This window comes from Orcinus orca, chromosome 16 (assembly GCF_937001465.1).
Source record: "Orcinus orca chromosome 16, mOrcOrc1.1, whole genome shotgun sequence".
NCBI classification, from domain to species: domain Eukaryota; kingdom Metazoa; phylum Chordata; class Mammalia; order Artiodactyla; family Delphinidae; genus Orcinus; species Orcinus orca.
Window position 1 is genome coordinate 64,619,377 of NC_064574.1, and position 17,248 is coordinate 64,636,624.

At 46.6% G+C, this 17,248-nt stretch overlaps 1 protein-coding gene across 3 annotated transcripts in view; it reads right to left on the minus strand.

Moving 5' to 3' along the window:
- Positions 1-11,636, minus strand: part of SYT17 (synaptotagmin 17) — a 121,780-nt gene extending 110,144 nt beyond the window's left edge. The window contains exon 1 of one of the 3 annotated variants that reach the window (XM_049698848.1): positions 4,694-11,636. In XM_049698848.1, coding sequence (XP_049554805.1) covers positions 4,694-4,739 — 46 coding nt within the window. In that variant the 5' untranslated portion in view covers positions 4,740-11,636. The remainder of the gene's footprint in view (positions 1-4,693) is intronic. The other 2 variants (XM_033416453.2, XM_049698849.1) reach the window with 2 other exon arrangements.
- Positions 11,637-17,248: the final 5,612 nt, after the last annotated feature.

A 17,248-nucleotide genomic window follows, 5' to 3' on the forward strand; every position in this document is an offset into this window, starting at 1 on the left:
GTGCTATGTTTAATCTGTCTGGGCTCCAGTTCCTTCATCTGCAAACTGAGCTGGTTGTTCTGGAATGATTCTGAGGTCCCTTGTGAGACCTGAAGATACTGTGACAAACCATGTGTATTCACACAGGAGAATAACAAATAGGCCAGTACAGGAAGGTGTCATGCTTTCCCAGGAGGCCTTGCTGGTGCTTTGCCAAAGTGCAGCGTAGAGATGGTTCTGACATTCCCCATATTGCCCATAATACAGCCCTTTTGGTTGTAAAACACCCTTGTCAACAACCCAGAACTCTCTGGAGCTTAATTTTTCAGAAACCAAGTATGTCCTTATGGTCACATAAAAGTGATGCCTCTTCCTTGTCAGACTAGCAGCGAATAGGGTGCTGATCCTTGAAGGACACTCTTCCTGGGCATGGTGCCTGCTGTGAATTGGCATGACCTTTCCCCCTCATATCTGTCTAGTCCCCAGAGGCATAGGCCCTCTTATTACATTTTCTCAGCCTGGAGTTTAGCTCCACAGGCAACCTCCTGTCATTTGTTTGTCTGATGGATATTATTTCTTCTAAGAATCTAATTAGGATCTTTTAAAGGGTTCAGCCTGGGAGTGAGGGAATTAACTATGACTCAGAGTGTGTGCTTTTCAAAGCCAAGCAAAAAGTTAGATGATCATTTGATTTATTCATGTATTTATTCATTCCACAAACCCTGACAATGCACCTTTTTTGTGCCAGTCTCTGCTGGGAGTTCAGGCAAGTGGTGAGAAATGGATGATTTCTGGGCTTGCCTGGTGGCGCAGTGGTTGAGAATCCACCTGCCAATACAGGGGACACAGGTTTGAGCCCTGGTCCGGGAGGATCCCACATGCTGCGGAGCAACTAAGCCCGTGCGTCACAACTACTGAGCCTGTGCTCTAGAGCCCACATGCCACAGCTACTGAGCCCATGTGCCACAACTGCTGAGCCTGCGTGCCACAGCTACTGAAGCCTGCGCGCCTGGAGCCCGTGCTCCGCAATGAGAGAGACCACCGCGGTGATAGGCCCGTGCGCCATGGCGAGAGGCCCACGTGCCATGGCGAGGAGTGGCCCCCACTTGCTACAACTAGAGAAAGCCCGCACATAGCAACGAAGACCCAACGCAGCCAAAAATAAATAAATAGATACAAAGAGCTGGACGATTTCTTTCCACCTTGGAACTGTTTAGCCACATATCACAAGTGCGCTCCACTTCAAGGAAAGTGATGAAACATGGCACAAAATGCCATGGGTCCACCAAGTCACCTTTTAGTTCCCTCTTTTTGGGGGGTGGGGCCACGTAACTAGTTCTAACCAAAGGGCTCTAGCAGAAGTGACCAGTGTCATGAAGAAGCAGGGTGCAAACATCCATTCTCTCTTACCCTGGCTTGGCGACCAAGAGTGCAGGGGTGGAGGTGTCTGAATATCTGTCAGCCTGAGTCTCTGAGTGACTGAGTGAGGCAGAGCCCCACCCCTGCTTCCTATACCCTAATCCAGATGTGTAGCAGGAACGAGAAATAAACATTTGTCTTCTTAAGCCACTGAGATTCGGGGATTCACTTATCACCACTACATAACTTAGCCTCACCTGACTAATCTAAAATCTAAACATTTAAACCAGTTAAACTGGTGGTGATGGACCTGGGGAGAACAGTTATATACCTCATTTATTTGGTAAATGTTTACAGAGCACAGACTATATGCCATATACAGTGTTGTGGTTCCAAAAATGAGTAAAGGATTGTCTCTGTCCTCATGGAGCTCATGATTTGATCATAATCATAACATTACAGTGTCTGACACATAGTAATTGCTCAGCAAATAATATTACTACTCTAACTGAAGCTCAGATATTCACACCTGCAGTGCGTTCCCAGCAAGATTATTATTCCCCAGAATTCAATATTTGTGTATAGGTAAAATTCCAAATGGTAGTTCGCACACAGCTTTAGTATACCACTTAATGGGTTCTGACAAAGGCACACAGCTTCGCAATCCAAACCCCTATCAAGATACAGAACATCTCCATCACCCCAGAAAGTGCTCTCATGTTCCTGCTTTTCTCATCCATGCTGATCTTCACCTCTGTAAAGATATCTAAAAGGGTAAAATTAAAGGCAAACACACATAATTCTAAAAGAGCAACTCAAAGTTCTGCAAGCCATGGATGGCAAACCAGGGCGGGGGGTGCCACTTACAGAGCATCTTCTGTGACCGAGGCACTGCAGGTGCAGCAGTGAACTAAACAGCCCCCAAAATCCCTGCCCTCACTGTGTTTCTATACCGGTGTGGGGAGTGGGTGGCAATCAACACAGAAATAAGCAAATATATGGATTTCCAGATAGTGATAAGTGCTACAGAGAAAAATGAAGCAGAAAAGGAAACTAGTGGGTATGAGGCACGGGGACGTGGGGCTGCGATTTTAAAGAGGGTGGTTAGGAAACCTCACTGGGTGACAGTTAAGCAAATACCTGCAAATGGCAAGATGTATAGGAAAGTGTGATGAAGGAATACATGAGCGTATTAGTCTGCCAGGGCTGCCATAACAAAATAACACAGACTGGCGGTCTTAAACAACAAACATTTTTTTCTGAAAAGTTCTGGAAGTCCCAGATCACGGTGTCAGCAGGTTTCTCCTAAGGCCTCTCTCCTTGGCGTGCAGATGGCCACCTTCTCCCTGTGTCCTCACATGGTCGCCTCTCTATTTACGTGTTGTCTGTGTCCTAATCTCTCCCTCTAAGGACACCAGTCATACTGGATGAGGGCCCACCCATCTGACCTCATTTTACATTAATTATCTCTTCAAAGGTCCTATCTCCAAATACAGTCACATTCTGATGTACTGGGCATTAGGACTTGGACACAATGAATTTTGAGGGGAACACAATTCAGTCCATAACAGTGAGTGAATGAATGAATGAACAGATGAACCAGTCTGCTGCTTTGCTTCTGGGTGAGAAAGTGAAGGTAGCCAGAGAAACATGAAGAGAAACAAAGGACAAGGAACAAGCAGCCACATCAGGAGAAAAGCTGAGGATTTGACACGTGTTGTTTTTCAAATCCCTCTTGGCCAGTTCAAAATGTGCTTTTTTTTCTGGCTCTGGCTCTCAACTATTTCCAGAAGTGGTTTTATTAACTGATGGCTTGCAGCAGGAAGTCGTAGAGGAAAACCCTGATCCTGGAACCAGAAGAGCTGGGTTCTGTATCTACTCTGCTGAGTGACTTTGAGGAAGTCACTTAACCTCTCTGCTTCATCTATAAAATGGAGATGAGAATCCTGCCCCTTCACAGAACTGGAAGAGAAGTGAAGTGAGGCAATCGGCAGGCAGATGAAGGCGTGTAGCAACAGGGCTTAGTAAACAGGGAAATGTAATATAAACAAAAGCGGAAGGTATTACTGTGAAGCTTGCAGTGAAAACTGCAGACAGCTCATAGCTGGGGCCTTCCAGCCACTTCAAAGGGAGTTTATTAAACTCTAGTCCCAGTCCTGCTTGTTTCCCCTCAATCCCCAGGGCCATCAGAGAGCTGGGAAGGTGCAGGTTGGGGAGAAGAAAGGCTTATAAAAATGGGAAGAGAGGTTGACCCCATCTCAGGCGCAGAACTGGCCATTCCTGCCTCACCAAGGATCCTTTATACACACACATACATATATAAAGCTGTAGATGTTTAATGCATACAACCTGATGTGTTTGGAGATAAGTATATACCCGTGAAACCAACATGACTGTCGATGCCATAAACTTATTCATCACCTTCAAAAGTTCCTCCTGCCCCCTTTGTTTTTGTTTTTTTTCTCTTTTGTGGTAAGAGCACTTAACATAAGATCTATCCTCTTAGTGAATTTTGAAGTATATAATACAGCACTGTTAGTCATGAGCTCTATGTTATACAGTAGATCTCCAGAGCTTTATTTTGTATGACTGAAACCCTTGGACCACCAGCCCCCAGGCCCTGGCAACCACCATTCTACTCTCTGCTTCCGTGAATTTGATTACGTCTGAGTCCACATATGAGTGAGATCATGCTGTATTTGACTTTCTGTGGTCTGATTTATTACTTAGCATAACATCCTCCAGGTCCATCCATGTTGCTGCAAGTGGCGGGATTTCCTACTTTTTAAGGCTGAATAATATCCCATCATATGTATATACCATATTTTCTTTATCATCAAGGATTCTTGGTATCGAAAGCTGACAATAATGGGCCCCCTCCTTGCCAGATTTGATACTAAGCCCTCCCCAGGCATCAATTCACTGAATCCCGACAATACCCTCTGAGTCTGGAGCTATTATCTACCCATTTTTTAGATGAAGAAACTGAGGCTCAGTGGAGTTAAATAATTGCCCAGAGTCATGTGGCTATTAAGAGACAGAATTGAGCCCAAATTAACTTCCACCTACACCCTTTCATAATTACACAAAATGCGCTAAGGTGTGCCTGGCACTAAGCAGGTGCTAAAGATATTTAAGGCATCTCAATTCCGTTTGAATCCCAGCTCTGACACTTCCTAGCTGTGTGACTTTGGACACGTTATTTACCTTCTCAGAGGACTACCCTGCCCGCCTGTCACCCCCAGTACTGGCCAAGTGTGAGCTGGGGGTTGTTCTTTAGCCTCTTTGAGCCTCAGTTCCCTTAGCTGTACAATGGAGACAATAACAGCCCATATCCCAAGTGAAAAGCACTTACCCCAGTACCTGGCATCTATCATTTTGTGACAGCAACAACAGTGCATCTACACCGCACGGGGGCAAGGAAGAAGAGCAGAGATAGAAACACAAACAGAAAGAATAAATTTAAATTTTGTACATTTTGCCCTTTCAGAGCTTAGGATCAAAAAATAATTATCTCAGCTAAAGATGTGTCATTATCCTTTGATTAGAAAACAAGAAACGGTGTGATGTGTTGTGTTTCCCTTTTTGCTTTGGCTACCAGAAAGCTCACAGCTAAATTCCATTCTTATTCATAGTAACTGGATAGAACAGAGTCTAGGCTTAGTCTTCCTTTATGCTATATGCATTTTAAAATTTCTGTTCTATTGACTTTATTGTCCTGTAACATTTAGAGTTAACATAAAAAAATTATTAATCCAGCCTCTTGAAAAGTAGGTAAAAATAGTCAAGACATATTATGTAGTTATATGTCAACTATATATAGGCTAAAGCAGTACATTTGAAATCAAAACATTACCTGTTACTTGAATTTTAGACAAAGATAAAAGGCACTGAGATTACTTTCAAAGTAAGAGATTACTTTCAAAGTGGATTAGTTCAGATGAAATATTTAGGGGGAAAAAAATGTAAGTGATTCCCAGTGCAGGTCAATCCTACTTGCAGGCAGAGAGGAGGGTCAGTTCTGGGCCCCCAGGGCCTACTGGGCTGGCCCTCAGCTTTTCCAGGTCCCAGCTCTACGAGGAGCAGAGGCCTGCACCGTTTCCCATGCCTTCAGGGGTTTCCTGTTTATCTTTCCAGATCATGTGTCCACTTGCACAAAGATGTGAATCCGTGGCAGAAGCCAAGATGACAGGAGCTATTTCTGTAAGTCAGTTTGATGTTAAACATGCTGGAGGAAGGAAATTTACATTTAAATTAAATTTTGGTTATATTCCCATTGTACAGAGTCTCCAGAAAGAGTAACTGTGTGTGTGAGAGAGAGTATGTGTGTTTATATCCAAATATGATATTCTCTCAAATTGATGGTTACAAGGGTTCTCATTCTGGTGCTAGTATAATGGCCAAAAGACTGGAAACAATATAAAATTAATCAATGGGACCTGGTAGGATGATATGCCCACAGAATGGAAGAGGACGCAAGTGTTAATAAAGAACGAGGACCCAGCCACTTTGGGAACTAGTCTGGTTAAGATGAACTCACACGTAACCCAGGATTTCCTCAGCCTCTGTCACTCTCAGAAAAAAATCCAAATTCCTCAGCCTGGCCTACACCAGGCTTTCTCACCGTGGGCACTGTTGACGCTTGGGGCCGGATAGTCTATGTAGTGGGGGGCTGTCTCGTGAGTTGTAGGATATGTATGGACGTCCCGGGGTGCCACCCATAAATGCCAGTTGCACCCCTGCCCCCTAAAGTTGTGACAACCAAAACTGTCTCCAGACATTGCCAAAATATTGCTTCATGCAACAGCATGGATAAATCTCACAAACATAAAAACACACACACAAAAAGAGTACACATTGGGAATCCCCTGGCAGTCCGCACTTCCGTTGCAGGGGGCATGGGTTCGATCCCTGGTTGGGGAACAAAGATCCCCCATGCCGTGGGGCATGGCCAAAAAACAAAAGAGTACATATTATTTATAAACCCATTTTGTTGGGAGAAAGAAGGCACAGGCAAGGGGCTTCTGGGATGAAAGTAACAGTCTGTTTCCAGATTGAAGTACTGATTACTCAGGTGTTTTTCACTCTGAAAATTCATCGCGTTGAGCACTTTTCCATCATTATGTTATAATTCAGTAAAAATGGTTTTTAAAAAATGAGGCGTATCTACATGGCTTGATATGGAAAAATCTCCAATACACATGGTAAGTGGGAAAAAAAGCAAGCTGAAGAACACAAATGTTGTAATTCCATTTATAAGGTATTTCCGGAAGCACAGGGGGCGGGGGGAGGGAAGCACACACACTACTGATGGGAGTGTGAACTGTTAATCACCACACAGCGTCCTCACTAAAAATGCCAAGGTGGCCCACACCCCACGACTCAGCACCTCTGGACCTCAGGAATGTGCTCTCGAGAAACTCCTGCCCACTGCTCAAGGAGACTCAGACAAGGAATGTTCACCACAGTGATGACTGAGGCTCAGAGGAGTTAAGTAACTTGCTGAAGATCACACAGCCTGTGAATCAGAAAGCCAGGATCTGATCTCAGGAGGTTGAGGGCTGCGAGGGGCTCTAACTCTCCAGCACTTCTGCTGGTACTGCATGTGGGTGGAGCGTCCTGCCACAGCTGGCTAAGAGTCCTCCGGCAGAGCTGCAGGTGTTCACAGGACGCAGGCTTCACAGTGTGGAGGTGAGTGCAGCCTCGCTACACATGCTGCCAGCCCACCCCCCCTAGACCTCAGTGTCTCCTTCCCAGCCTTGGGTTACACCACAAAATGCCCCCGTTTTATTGCCTCCTCCTTGGGAGGTACCAGCCTCAGGAAAAAGAGGACACAAAGGAAAAGTCCCTCTCTCCTCTCTACTGTAGGTTAACCTGGAATGGCCCTTCCTCAGAGGGCCTGGCAGCCCTGCCCGTTGCCCCAGCCCAACAGAGGAGTGATGACAGATTAGACCCCACCGCCTTGTGGCAGGAAGCCAAGGGTGGCTCTTGCCTTTGGGAAGGGCAAAGCTGTGAGCTGATTGAAGAGATCAAAGGCAGCTCCATCCTCTTCAGATGAAATGAGCTGCTAACACTTTTAAAGAGAGAGAATAAGTAAACACTGAAACTATCTCGGGGCCGAAAAGAAAAGTAGTCACTTCCTAGAAACTCTTGCTAGACTCTGAGCTATTCTGCTTTCTCTTCTTCTGATTTGGGATTATCCACCAAAAAGTCAAATTCTTTCCCATATTGATGGTGATGATGGTGACAGTAACAATACCAGAGACTCTCACCACTGAGGCTTGTGTAAGGACTTTACATCTAGTAACTCATCTACTCCTCCCAGTTCGCAAAGAGCCTAAGAAGGAGGTTCAGCTGGTAGCCCAGGCTTGCCACGGAGAAAACTGAGGCCTTGATCAGAGGCAAGTCTCAGCTCCAGGCCAAACCCTTTCCAACTCAGCTGAGGTCAGAATTCTAAGTTGGAAGTCCACATCCTGCCATTGTCCCCGATATGCTGGCCTCAAGGCAGGAGATGATGTCATGGGAACTGATGTTTTTGTCGGAAGGGATGGCAAGGCTGGGGGGAGGGGCGTTCGGAGGGCAGCCCTTCTCTCCCACTCCGGGTCGCTCACAGGGGTGTCCAAAGATCTTTACTTCTTTCTCACATGCTTCTGTGATATTTGCAATTTTTACGGCGAGCATAGATTACTTCTATGATCAAAAACAAACAAGAAAGCTATTTTCATTTTGAAAAAACAATCCAGGGCCAGTTTGCACTTTTCTAGATTCCCAGGGTCAGTTTCCGGCCTATCTGGGTCACTTGCTCCTTGGCCTGGCTCTCTGTGAAAATAACCTAACAGACCGGGAGTCTCTCTCTGGTTCCTGCAAATTCAGGCTGCTCTCTCAGGCTCGAAGGGGTCACAGGCTGAGGGTTATTTAGCACAGAGCCAAGCACCTAATGAGCACCAACACATGACCCCTCTGTTACTATTCATGAGTCTTAATTACGTTCTGTGCCAAATACCGCGCTTGCATGCTTGGTTGAGAGAGAGGTTCCCATTTTACGGATGAGGAAAATGAGATTCAGAGAGGCAAAGGGACTTCCCCAAGGATCTGAAGTCAAACCACATTGCATCTTCTGCCTGGCACGTCTTTCCCTCAAGTCTGAATTCAGTCCAATGTCACCTCCCTGCGTGGTCCCTCTCTGAGCTGATTCTCACTTACCTTGCCGAGGGCTCTTTGCCCCTGCCTTCACGTTTGAATCATATGGGGAACGTTAAAAAACCCTGTTTCCCGGCTGCTTCTGTATCAATGACATCAGAATCTCCGAGGGTGTAATAGTAACTTGGGGGTAGGATGGAGTATAATACTGGAGGCCCGGCAATAGTATTTATTAACACTCCCCAGGCGATTTCAACGTGCAGCTAAGATTGAGGTCTGTCTTCACTTTCTCGTAAGAAGGACCAAAGTAGGGTAAATAACTGTCCAGTTTGCCCAGGACCGAGGGTGTTCCAAGGACATGGGACTTTCAGTGATAAAACTTTGAAAGCCCTGGGCAAACTGAGATGTGTTGGTTACCTTGGCCGAAGCCAGGTCCCACTGGCGGCAAAACCAAATGTCTCCAGGTATCAAGCCAGTACCTAAATGTCTGAAGTTGCCCGCAATGGGCAGTAGGAGATGGTGTTTGAGAGCAGACAGATGAAGAGAGCGTGTCCCACCTGGACCCTCACATTCAGGTGAAATAAACATAACAAGCAGTGCTGCACTATCAGACCAGAGCCACTTGTTTTAAACTTCCAACAGGCAACCTTCAACTCCTACCCTAGAGCCACCAGAACAATTGTCTACCTACAGCAGAGTCCAGTGGACCCACAGTTCTCAAGCTTACACTGCAATTACCTGGGGAGCTTTAACAAAATCCTGATACTCAGGCCCAGCCCACAACAATTGACTCATAGTCTCTGAGGGTGGGACTCAGCAGTTGCTATATTTTTTAATCTCCACAGGTGGCTGTAATGTCTGGCTAGGGCTGAAGACAGATGCAGTGGGTGACCAGATGAAGGAGGAAAGGGGGACATTTCTTCTCCACACCTGGTGTGTCTCTAAAACACCCTTGGTGTCTGACTTATAAGCTTTGAAGAGCATTTCTGGTCTACCTGCTCTTTACAGCCACTAATAAAAATCAATTCTAAAGCAACAAAGATGTCCTGCAGTAGTTGAATGAACTGTGGTACATCCAGATGACAGAATATTTTTCAGCACTAAAAAGAAATGAGCTACCAAGCCATGAAAAGACATGGAGGAACCTTAAATGCGTGTTATTAAGTAAAAGAAGCCAATCGGAAAAAAGGCTACATACTATATGATTCCAACTATAGGACATTCTGGAAAAGGCAAAACTATGGAGACAGTAAAAAGATCGGGGGGTGGGGGGAGGGGAGAGTGATGAATAGGTAGAGCACAGAGGACTTTTAGGGCAGTGGACATACTCTGTATGATACTAGAACGGTGGGTACATGTCACTAGACATTTGTCCTAATCCAAAGAATGTACAACCCAAGAGTGAACCCTGATGTAAACTTTGGGTGATAATGATGTGACAGTGTAAGTCCATCAGTTGTAACAAATGTACCATCTGGTGAGGGATGTTGATAAGGAGGGAGTGGGGACAGTGGGTACATGGGAATCTCTATACCTTCCAGTCAATTTCGTTGTGAATCTATAACTGCCTCTAAAAGAATGGAGTCTTTTTGTTGTTTTTTTTTTAATCAAGACTGAAGAAGTGCTTCCAACTCATTCATTCATCAGGCACCACTGAGCACCCAGTGCCTGACCCAGCTGCATGCTGGGAGATCAGGGTGTGCTGCAGGGGGATGGCTTCTGCTGTGTGACACTGGGCAATACACTTAGCCTTCCTGTGTCTCAGTGATTTCCTCCATGTCAACATCAGCTTGAGGTGCCTGGGTCTCAAGTCCTATGGACATTCCAAGTGGGGCTGGGGATCCAGGGTCCTGGACCCATAGGCCTTGCTGTGGTAGAGAGAGATTTTGCACAATGGTGCTAAGGCAGCAGGGTTTTCTGGCATTAGAACAATACCCTGTGCAAAAGAGGGAGGAAAAGGTCTTCTGAGTCATGGAAATTACTATGGTCAGTGGAGAGGGAGGAAACAGTGTGGGCATATGTGTGTACATGCATGTGAATAGGTGTGATTACATATCTGGGGGGGGGTGTCTGTGAGGGCATATATACCAGGAGTGTGTGTATGCGGTGGAGTGTGTATGTGTGAATGCCTGTGTGCGAATATGAATGTGTGTATATATGAATCTGCAGGAGGATTTTGTGTCTATATGAGGACGTAGGTGTACGTACATATGTGAATTGTGGACATACGTGATGGATATACATGTATAATGGTAATGTGTGACTATGAATGCACAGGCATATTTGTGTGAGTGAGTGTGTATGAGGGTGTGTGCATGAGGGTGAACTAGGTGCTGGTGGGCAAGTTGTTTAACCTTGCTGTGTCTCAGTTTCCTTATGTCTAAAATGAAGACAAGTACTTACCGTGGTAGGTTAAAAGTGGTCACAAGCTCTTTATACCCCTGCCACTGATAGGTGGAGTCCACATCGCTTCCTCTTTAACCTGCGCTAGACCTGTGGTTTGTTCTGACCAACAGAATCTGGGCCTTACAAGACCTGCAGTTCTGCATTTGCACACGTGGAACACCTCCCCTGGAAGAGTCCAGTGGCCGAGCCATGAGAAGCTAGAGCCAAATGGTAGGCCACATGGAGGGAAACTGAGGCACACCAGTCCAGCACCAGCTGAGTTCATAGCCCACAGGACCACCAACTGCCCACTACAGGAGTGAGCCCTCCTGGACAGGCCTGTGGTCCCAGTTGGCATCACAAGGAGCAGAACTGAAACTGAGAAGGACCCTCAGGGCCCTCCTGAGTACAAGCCCCTCGACGTCCCCACTTCTTGTTTGTAGAAAACGCTTTAGTCTCCTAGGTCTTCCCTGAGTTCCAAAGAGTAGGCTCAACAGTTAATGACCGGAGAAATGAGGACAATAAGGTCACAGGACTCCTGGTTTCCTCCTGAAGGGGTACAGATAACAACCTGATGCACATCTTTGAGTTGTTCTGCAAAAACTAAGACACCCCCCACCAACCGGGTAGAGGATGGTGATACATGCTGACCACAAGCATGTGGACCCCAGACTGGTTGGAACCAGAAGGCTGATGATTGAGATTCCTGAAACACCCCCGTTACCTCCCTACCAACCAATCAGGAGAAAGTCCACAAGCTGATCACACACCCTGCAACCCTCACCCTTAATGTTGTCTTTAAAAACCCTCACCTAGGGGCTTCCCTGGTGGCGCAGTGGCTGAGAGTCTGCCTGCCGATGCAGGCGACATGGGTTCGTGTCCCAGTTTGGGAGGATCCCACATGCCGCAGAGCGGCTGGCCCCGTGAGCCATGGCCGCTGAGCCTGCGCGTCTGGGGCCTGTGCTCCACAACGGGAGAGGCCACAATAATGAGAGGCCCGTGTACCGCAAAACAAAAACAAAAACAAAAACAAAAACAAAAAAACCCAAAAAACCCTCACCTAAAAGCTATCAGGAAGTTTGGGTCTTTGAGCACAAGCTGCCCATTCTCCTTGCTCGCTGCCCTGCAATAAACACTGCACTTTCCTTCACTGCAAGCTGGTATCAGTCGATTGGCTTTGCTGTGCTGTGGACCTGAGTTCAGTTCCACAGCAGAACTGCCAGCAGAGCTCATTAACACACAGACTCATGAGAGATAATAATGGTGGTGGTTATTTTTGAGCCACTAAATTTTAGGGTGGTTTATGCAGCAATAGATAACTGATACTATATAGAGTTTTTAAGCACTTAGAACATGGGGTCAGCAAAGTTTTCCTGTGAAGGGCCAGACAGTAAATACTTTAGGTTTGGGGGCCATATGGTCACTGCTGAAACTACTTAGTGCTGCCTTGGCGGTGCAAAAGCAGCTAAGACAGTGCATTAATGATGAGGGTGACTGTGTTCCAATAAAACTTTATTTACACAAACAGGCAGCCGCTGGATTTGGCCCACAGGCAGTTGTTGGCCCAGACCTAGAAAACTGCCTGGGACACGGTACATGCTATAGAAGTGTTAGCTATGGGTGCACGTGTGTGAGTTCAAGAGTGTGTACGTCTGTGAGTGCATCATGGACACACGTGTCTGCATGTGACTAGATGAGTGGAAACGTGTGTGGAATCTGTTTAGTCCTTCTGTAAAAACACAGCAACTAGCCCATACCAGCTGACGTTTCAAAGCACCTCCGCCCGGGGTTCCTGCTTCTATTCTGAGGAGAAAGCAAAGCATCAGAGAAAATCAAGAGAGGAGAGAGCTGGCCTGTCCCATGGTTTGCATCTGGGCTACTGTAGCGTGACACCCACGCCTTCCTGTCTGCTGGAAGGACGGTGAAGTCAGCTCTCTGGTTGGAGGGGGAGGGGAGGCCATAAAAATGAAAAAGGAACTCTAGAGCTTTTAAGGAGGGGCTTGGGGGGAGGCTCCTGTGTGTGGAGGGGGTGGCGGGGGGTGGCTTTTCTAGGCAACCTGTAAACATCTGCCTGCTGGTTTCGTTTTGTTCTCCCACTGTGGGACTCCAGAGGGGCTACTTCCTGCGTGACTAACCGTCTTGGGTCAGTTTGCAGGGGCCAGAAATGCATCAAGTGTTAGCCTGGGAGCCAGTAGATGTGGGTTCAAATCCCTGTCCGCACTTGCTTACTAAGTGGCATTGGGCATTCAGCCTCATCTTGCTGAGCCTCAGTTTCCTTACCTGTATCATGGGGATGATATTAGCACCACCTCCTAGGACTGTTACAACAATCAAATGAAGATACTGTGCATCAAGGCTTTGGTAAGGAGCTTTGCACACAGTAAATGCTCTGCAAGGTGACACTCTGACACAGACCCCATGGGTTCCTGTGCTGGGCTCCAAGATTTCCAGGAAGTCTTCCCTAACCCCCCGGGGCTGCCTTAAACTCCTTTGGATTTACAGTGTCATTGAAACCTGTTTCTTGCCTTCAAAGCTTCTACCTCTATTTGTTATTCAGCATTCGTTGGCAGGCTTAAGCCTCTGCCTCCTCCAGCAGATTGAAAGCTGCAGCCAAATGAGATGGTGTCTGTTTTGCTAACCACTCCGTCCCCAGGGCCAGCACAGGGCCTGGCACTCAATGATTAGTTACCGAATGAGTGTGAATGGAGATGGAAAACTTCATAATCTGGACATTTCTGGGGCTCTAGGGAAGAACATCTCCTCATTTTTAATCAACACATGAATTTGAGAGGCTTCCGATAGGGTCTTCCAAAACGGGGTTAGGATAGGAGCCCTCTTCAGCAGCCTCTTGTATTAGTTAGGTTAGGCTGGGCTATGCTGCTGAAACAAAGAGCCCTGACATTTCGTTTCAGAGGCCTAACAGCACACAGGTGGATTTCTAACTCAATCAAAGGCCAGTATGAATCGGGTGACTGGCAAGGGCAGCTCTTCTCGGTTCCATCTTGTGCTGCTGGCATCTTCGTGTGTGGCCTTTACTGCCTCTGCAGGATCATAACCAGTCAGTCAGCCCCATCAAACTGCAGGGGTGCTGGGAGACATTGGGTTCCTCGGGGCTACTCGGCAGGTAGCCGAAGAGTCTCTGCCACGTGTAGGAAGGGCTCAGACTTCTTGGCTGGCCACTCACAGGTCTCCCAGGTCCTGGTGTGAGGACTGCCAAATGCATTGTGAAGGCTTGGAAAGTGGAGATTCCTACTAATTAGACTGTTCTTTGAAAATCAGGTATTTATCAGAGGAAAAATAACCAATCATCACAGATCCTTTGCCTAAAATACGGAGCAGTGTTTTCAGTGCAGTTTCTTGCCACGCAAGACCCTGAGGGCCCCCCATCTCCAAATGTCAAAAGCATTTTTCTCCACGGTTGAAATACGTTTTAATGGTTTCACTTTGATAAGGATCGACAGCCGCCCATCAGAGGCTGAGCTCCTAATTCAGGAGACCAATGATTAAATAAACAATAAAGATAAAGATCTTTTGATGACATAAGGTCCTTAAAAGCTCTTGGTTGAGTCTGGCACACAGTGGGATGCCTAGTATTTTTTTTCCTGGTTTCATTGGAAGGTGACCTGATGGACTGTACTTTTTCTTAAGTGCTGGCTTAAAGTCACTGCGTCTAAGATGGCAGTGGGGGGAGGGGAGACACTGAGATAAAGCGTGGGAGAAACCACTGAATATTCATGAAAAGAGCCAGCATTTTGTGAACTTAGGCTGTATATGATGTATGTCCTCTCCAGGCTAGATGACAAAAAGAATGAGGGAACTATCACTTCTATTATAGAGGCTTTTCTTTGCTGAGAAGTTTCAGGGTGACTGATGACATTTTTTTTAATTCAAAATTAAAAAAAAAAATGTTTTCATATCCCTGGGGTTGTAGAAAAAGGGAACTGCTAGTGGGATTAAATCCTGCGCCTGTTTGGCAATATTTTGCCTTGTATGCCCCAGCTGAAGAGTTCTGTCCTAGGGTTTTATTCCTACACCACCACCGCCAACCCTTCAGCTGCCTGTCTCTGTCCCAAAGCAAACCTTACACACACCAGCTGGTGGTTCCACAGCACCTGGTGGGGAGATCCCAGTTTCTCTGCTGAAAGGTTCCAGAGAGGCCATCTGACCTAAGTCAGTGGTTCACAACACTAGCTGCATTCTAGAATCGTCCACAGAGCTGTAGCCATGCCTGGGCTGCACCTGGAGAGTTTCTGACATCACTGGGCCAGGGTAGAGTCCTGAGCATGGATAATTTTACAAAGCCCCTTGTATAGCCAGGGCCAGGACTGAGAACTACTAGCCTGAGCTTTCTACCAGGACTCAAATATCATTTGAGAAATGAAGTGGGGAGAAGTCTTAGAAGATGGCACAATTCAAAAGAAAGAAAGAGACATAACGGTGGTCGTTTCTCTCATTGGATGTCCTCCCTCCTGGGAACATGAACAACAAATATTCATAAGTGCCAACTCACTCACAGTCCTGTGGGAAAGGAAGTTTGGTGATGGGCAGGCTCTGAGCAGAGTGCCTGAGGGTGACCCCTACCCCTTAAGATACGGATTCACCTTCCTGTTGTTCCAGAGATGCTGGGGCACCACTCCTAAGATACGGCAACTAACGTTTGGTAGTGCTTCTCAATCCCATGTGCATTACCCTTTGATTCTCCCGATTAGCCTGTAAAAGGAGGGATTATCAACCCCATTTTGCAAATGAGGAAATTGATGTCCAGAAAACTTAACGGACTTGCCTAAAAGATTACAGCCAGGGAATGGTAGAGCTGGGACTTCAGTCCTAACATTTATGGAGCATTTACTATATGCTAGGACTCAGGATGGGTATAAATTATATAATTATGGAATTATAAATTCCCCAATTACTTCTCACTTCAGTGACATAATCTTCTGCTATTTGTTTCTAGCATTTCTGTGGCAGAATCTTATTTACTCACTAATACCCATTCTTTTTTCATATTTTGCTCAGGGCTGCTGTGTGCCATGTGCCGGGCTCTCTTTCCAGCTTCCCTTGCAGCTAGGAGTGGTCATGTGACACCATCCTGGCCAATGAGATGTAAGGGAAGTCTACTGCATTCCTTAATCCAGTTTCTCTTCTCCATGGCTGTAGTAGCCATTGTGGGATCTTGATAGGACAAGCATGAAGATAAAGGTGAAAATACCCAGAATGACAGAGCAAAGAGATGCCTGGATCCCTGATTCATCCCTAAACTGCTGGATGCCTACCTCCAGGCTTCTGGATGATGAGAAAAAAGAATTTGTTACTATAGATTAGGTTTTCACAAGTTGTGGCCAAATGTCTTCCTAAGTGATACAGTTTCCCACATGCCCTTTATCATTGCTGTTCTTTTCCTTTACAGTTGAACACGCCACCCACCAGCTGAACACCAGCCAGTACCTGACTGAAGCTGAAGTTTAGCCAAGAGGGGACACTGAATCAGTGTCTCAACTGTATTACCTTTGAGACCTATGGCATGTTGTCACCTGAATCAGCACTTTCATTTTCCAGCTTCCACTTGCTTTTATGAGATCAGGGCAAATGCAGGAACACAAACAGCCGTGTAAACACGCCCCCCAAAAGATGGCAACACTGCCACAACTCAGCCAACACTGTGCTTCAGCAGATGAGGGAAACCTGGATTCACTGCGGGAAGGTGGGTTGCATCAAAGTCTGGCTGTCTGAAAGTCAAATGCACAGAAGTCGAGACTGCCTGTATTTACTCCACCGGCAGCCTCTCCAGATTTCTTCTTTTTTTTTTAAGTTTCCAAATCATTTAGCTACAGCTGAGCTACAAACTACCACTAACTCAGTGGCTTAAAACAATGTGTTCATTTTTGCTTCGAGTCTATGGGCCAGCTGGGTGGGTCTGCTGATCTGGGCCAGGCTTGGCTGGTCTTGGCCAGGCTCCTTCAAGTGTTTCAATCATTCTGTTGTCTGGTCAGTTGCGGGGGAGAAGGGGAAACGGAGCTGGTCTGGGATGGTCTCGGTCGTGTGTCAAAGGCGGCTATCAGCTCTGGCGACAGGATCACGTGGTCCCTCATCCTCCAGCAATGCCAGTTATTCACGTGGGGGCAGCAGGTTTCCAAGAGAACAATCAGAGGCAGACAGGCCTAGGCCGGGAACTAGCACAGTGCCCCTTCCGCCACATTCTACTGACTAAAGAAAGTCACAAAGCCATTCCAATTTCAACGTGTAGGTAAAAAGGCTTCCTTCGTGACGGGAGAGATTGCAAAGTCACTTCGCCAGGGGCAGAGGTATAGGAAGCTTTGGAGAACAGGGGCGGCTACTTTTGTAATCAGGCTACATGGTAGCCAGAGTAAGAGCTTTTCCTTCAGGG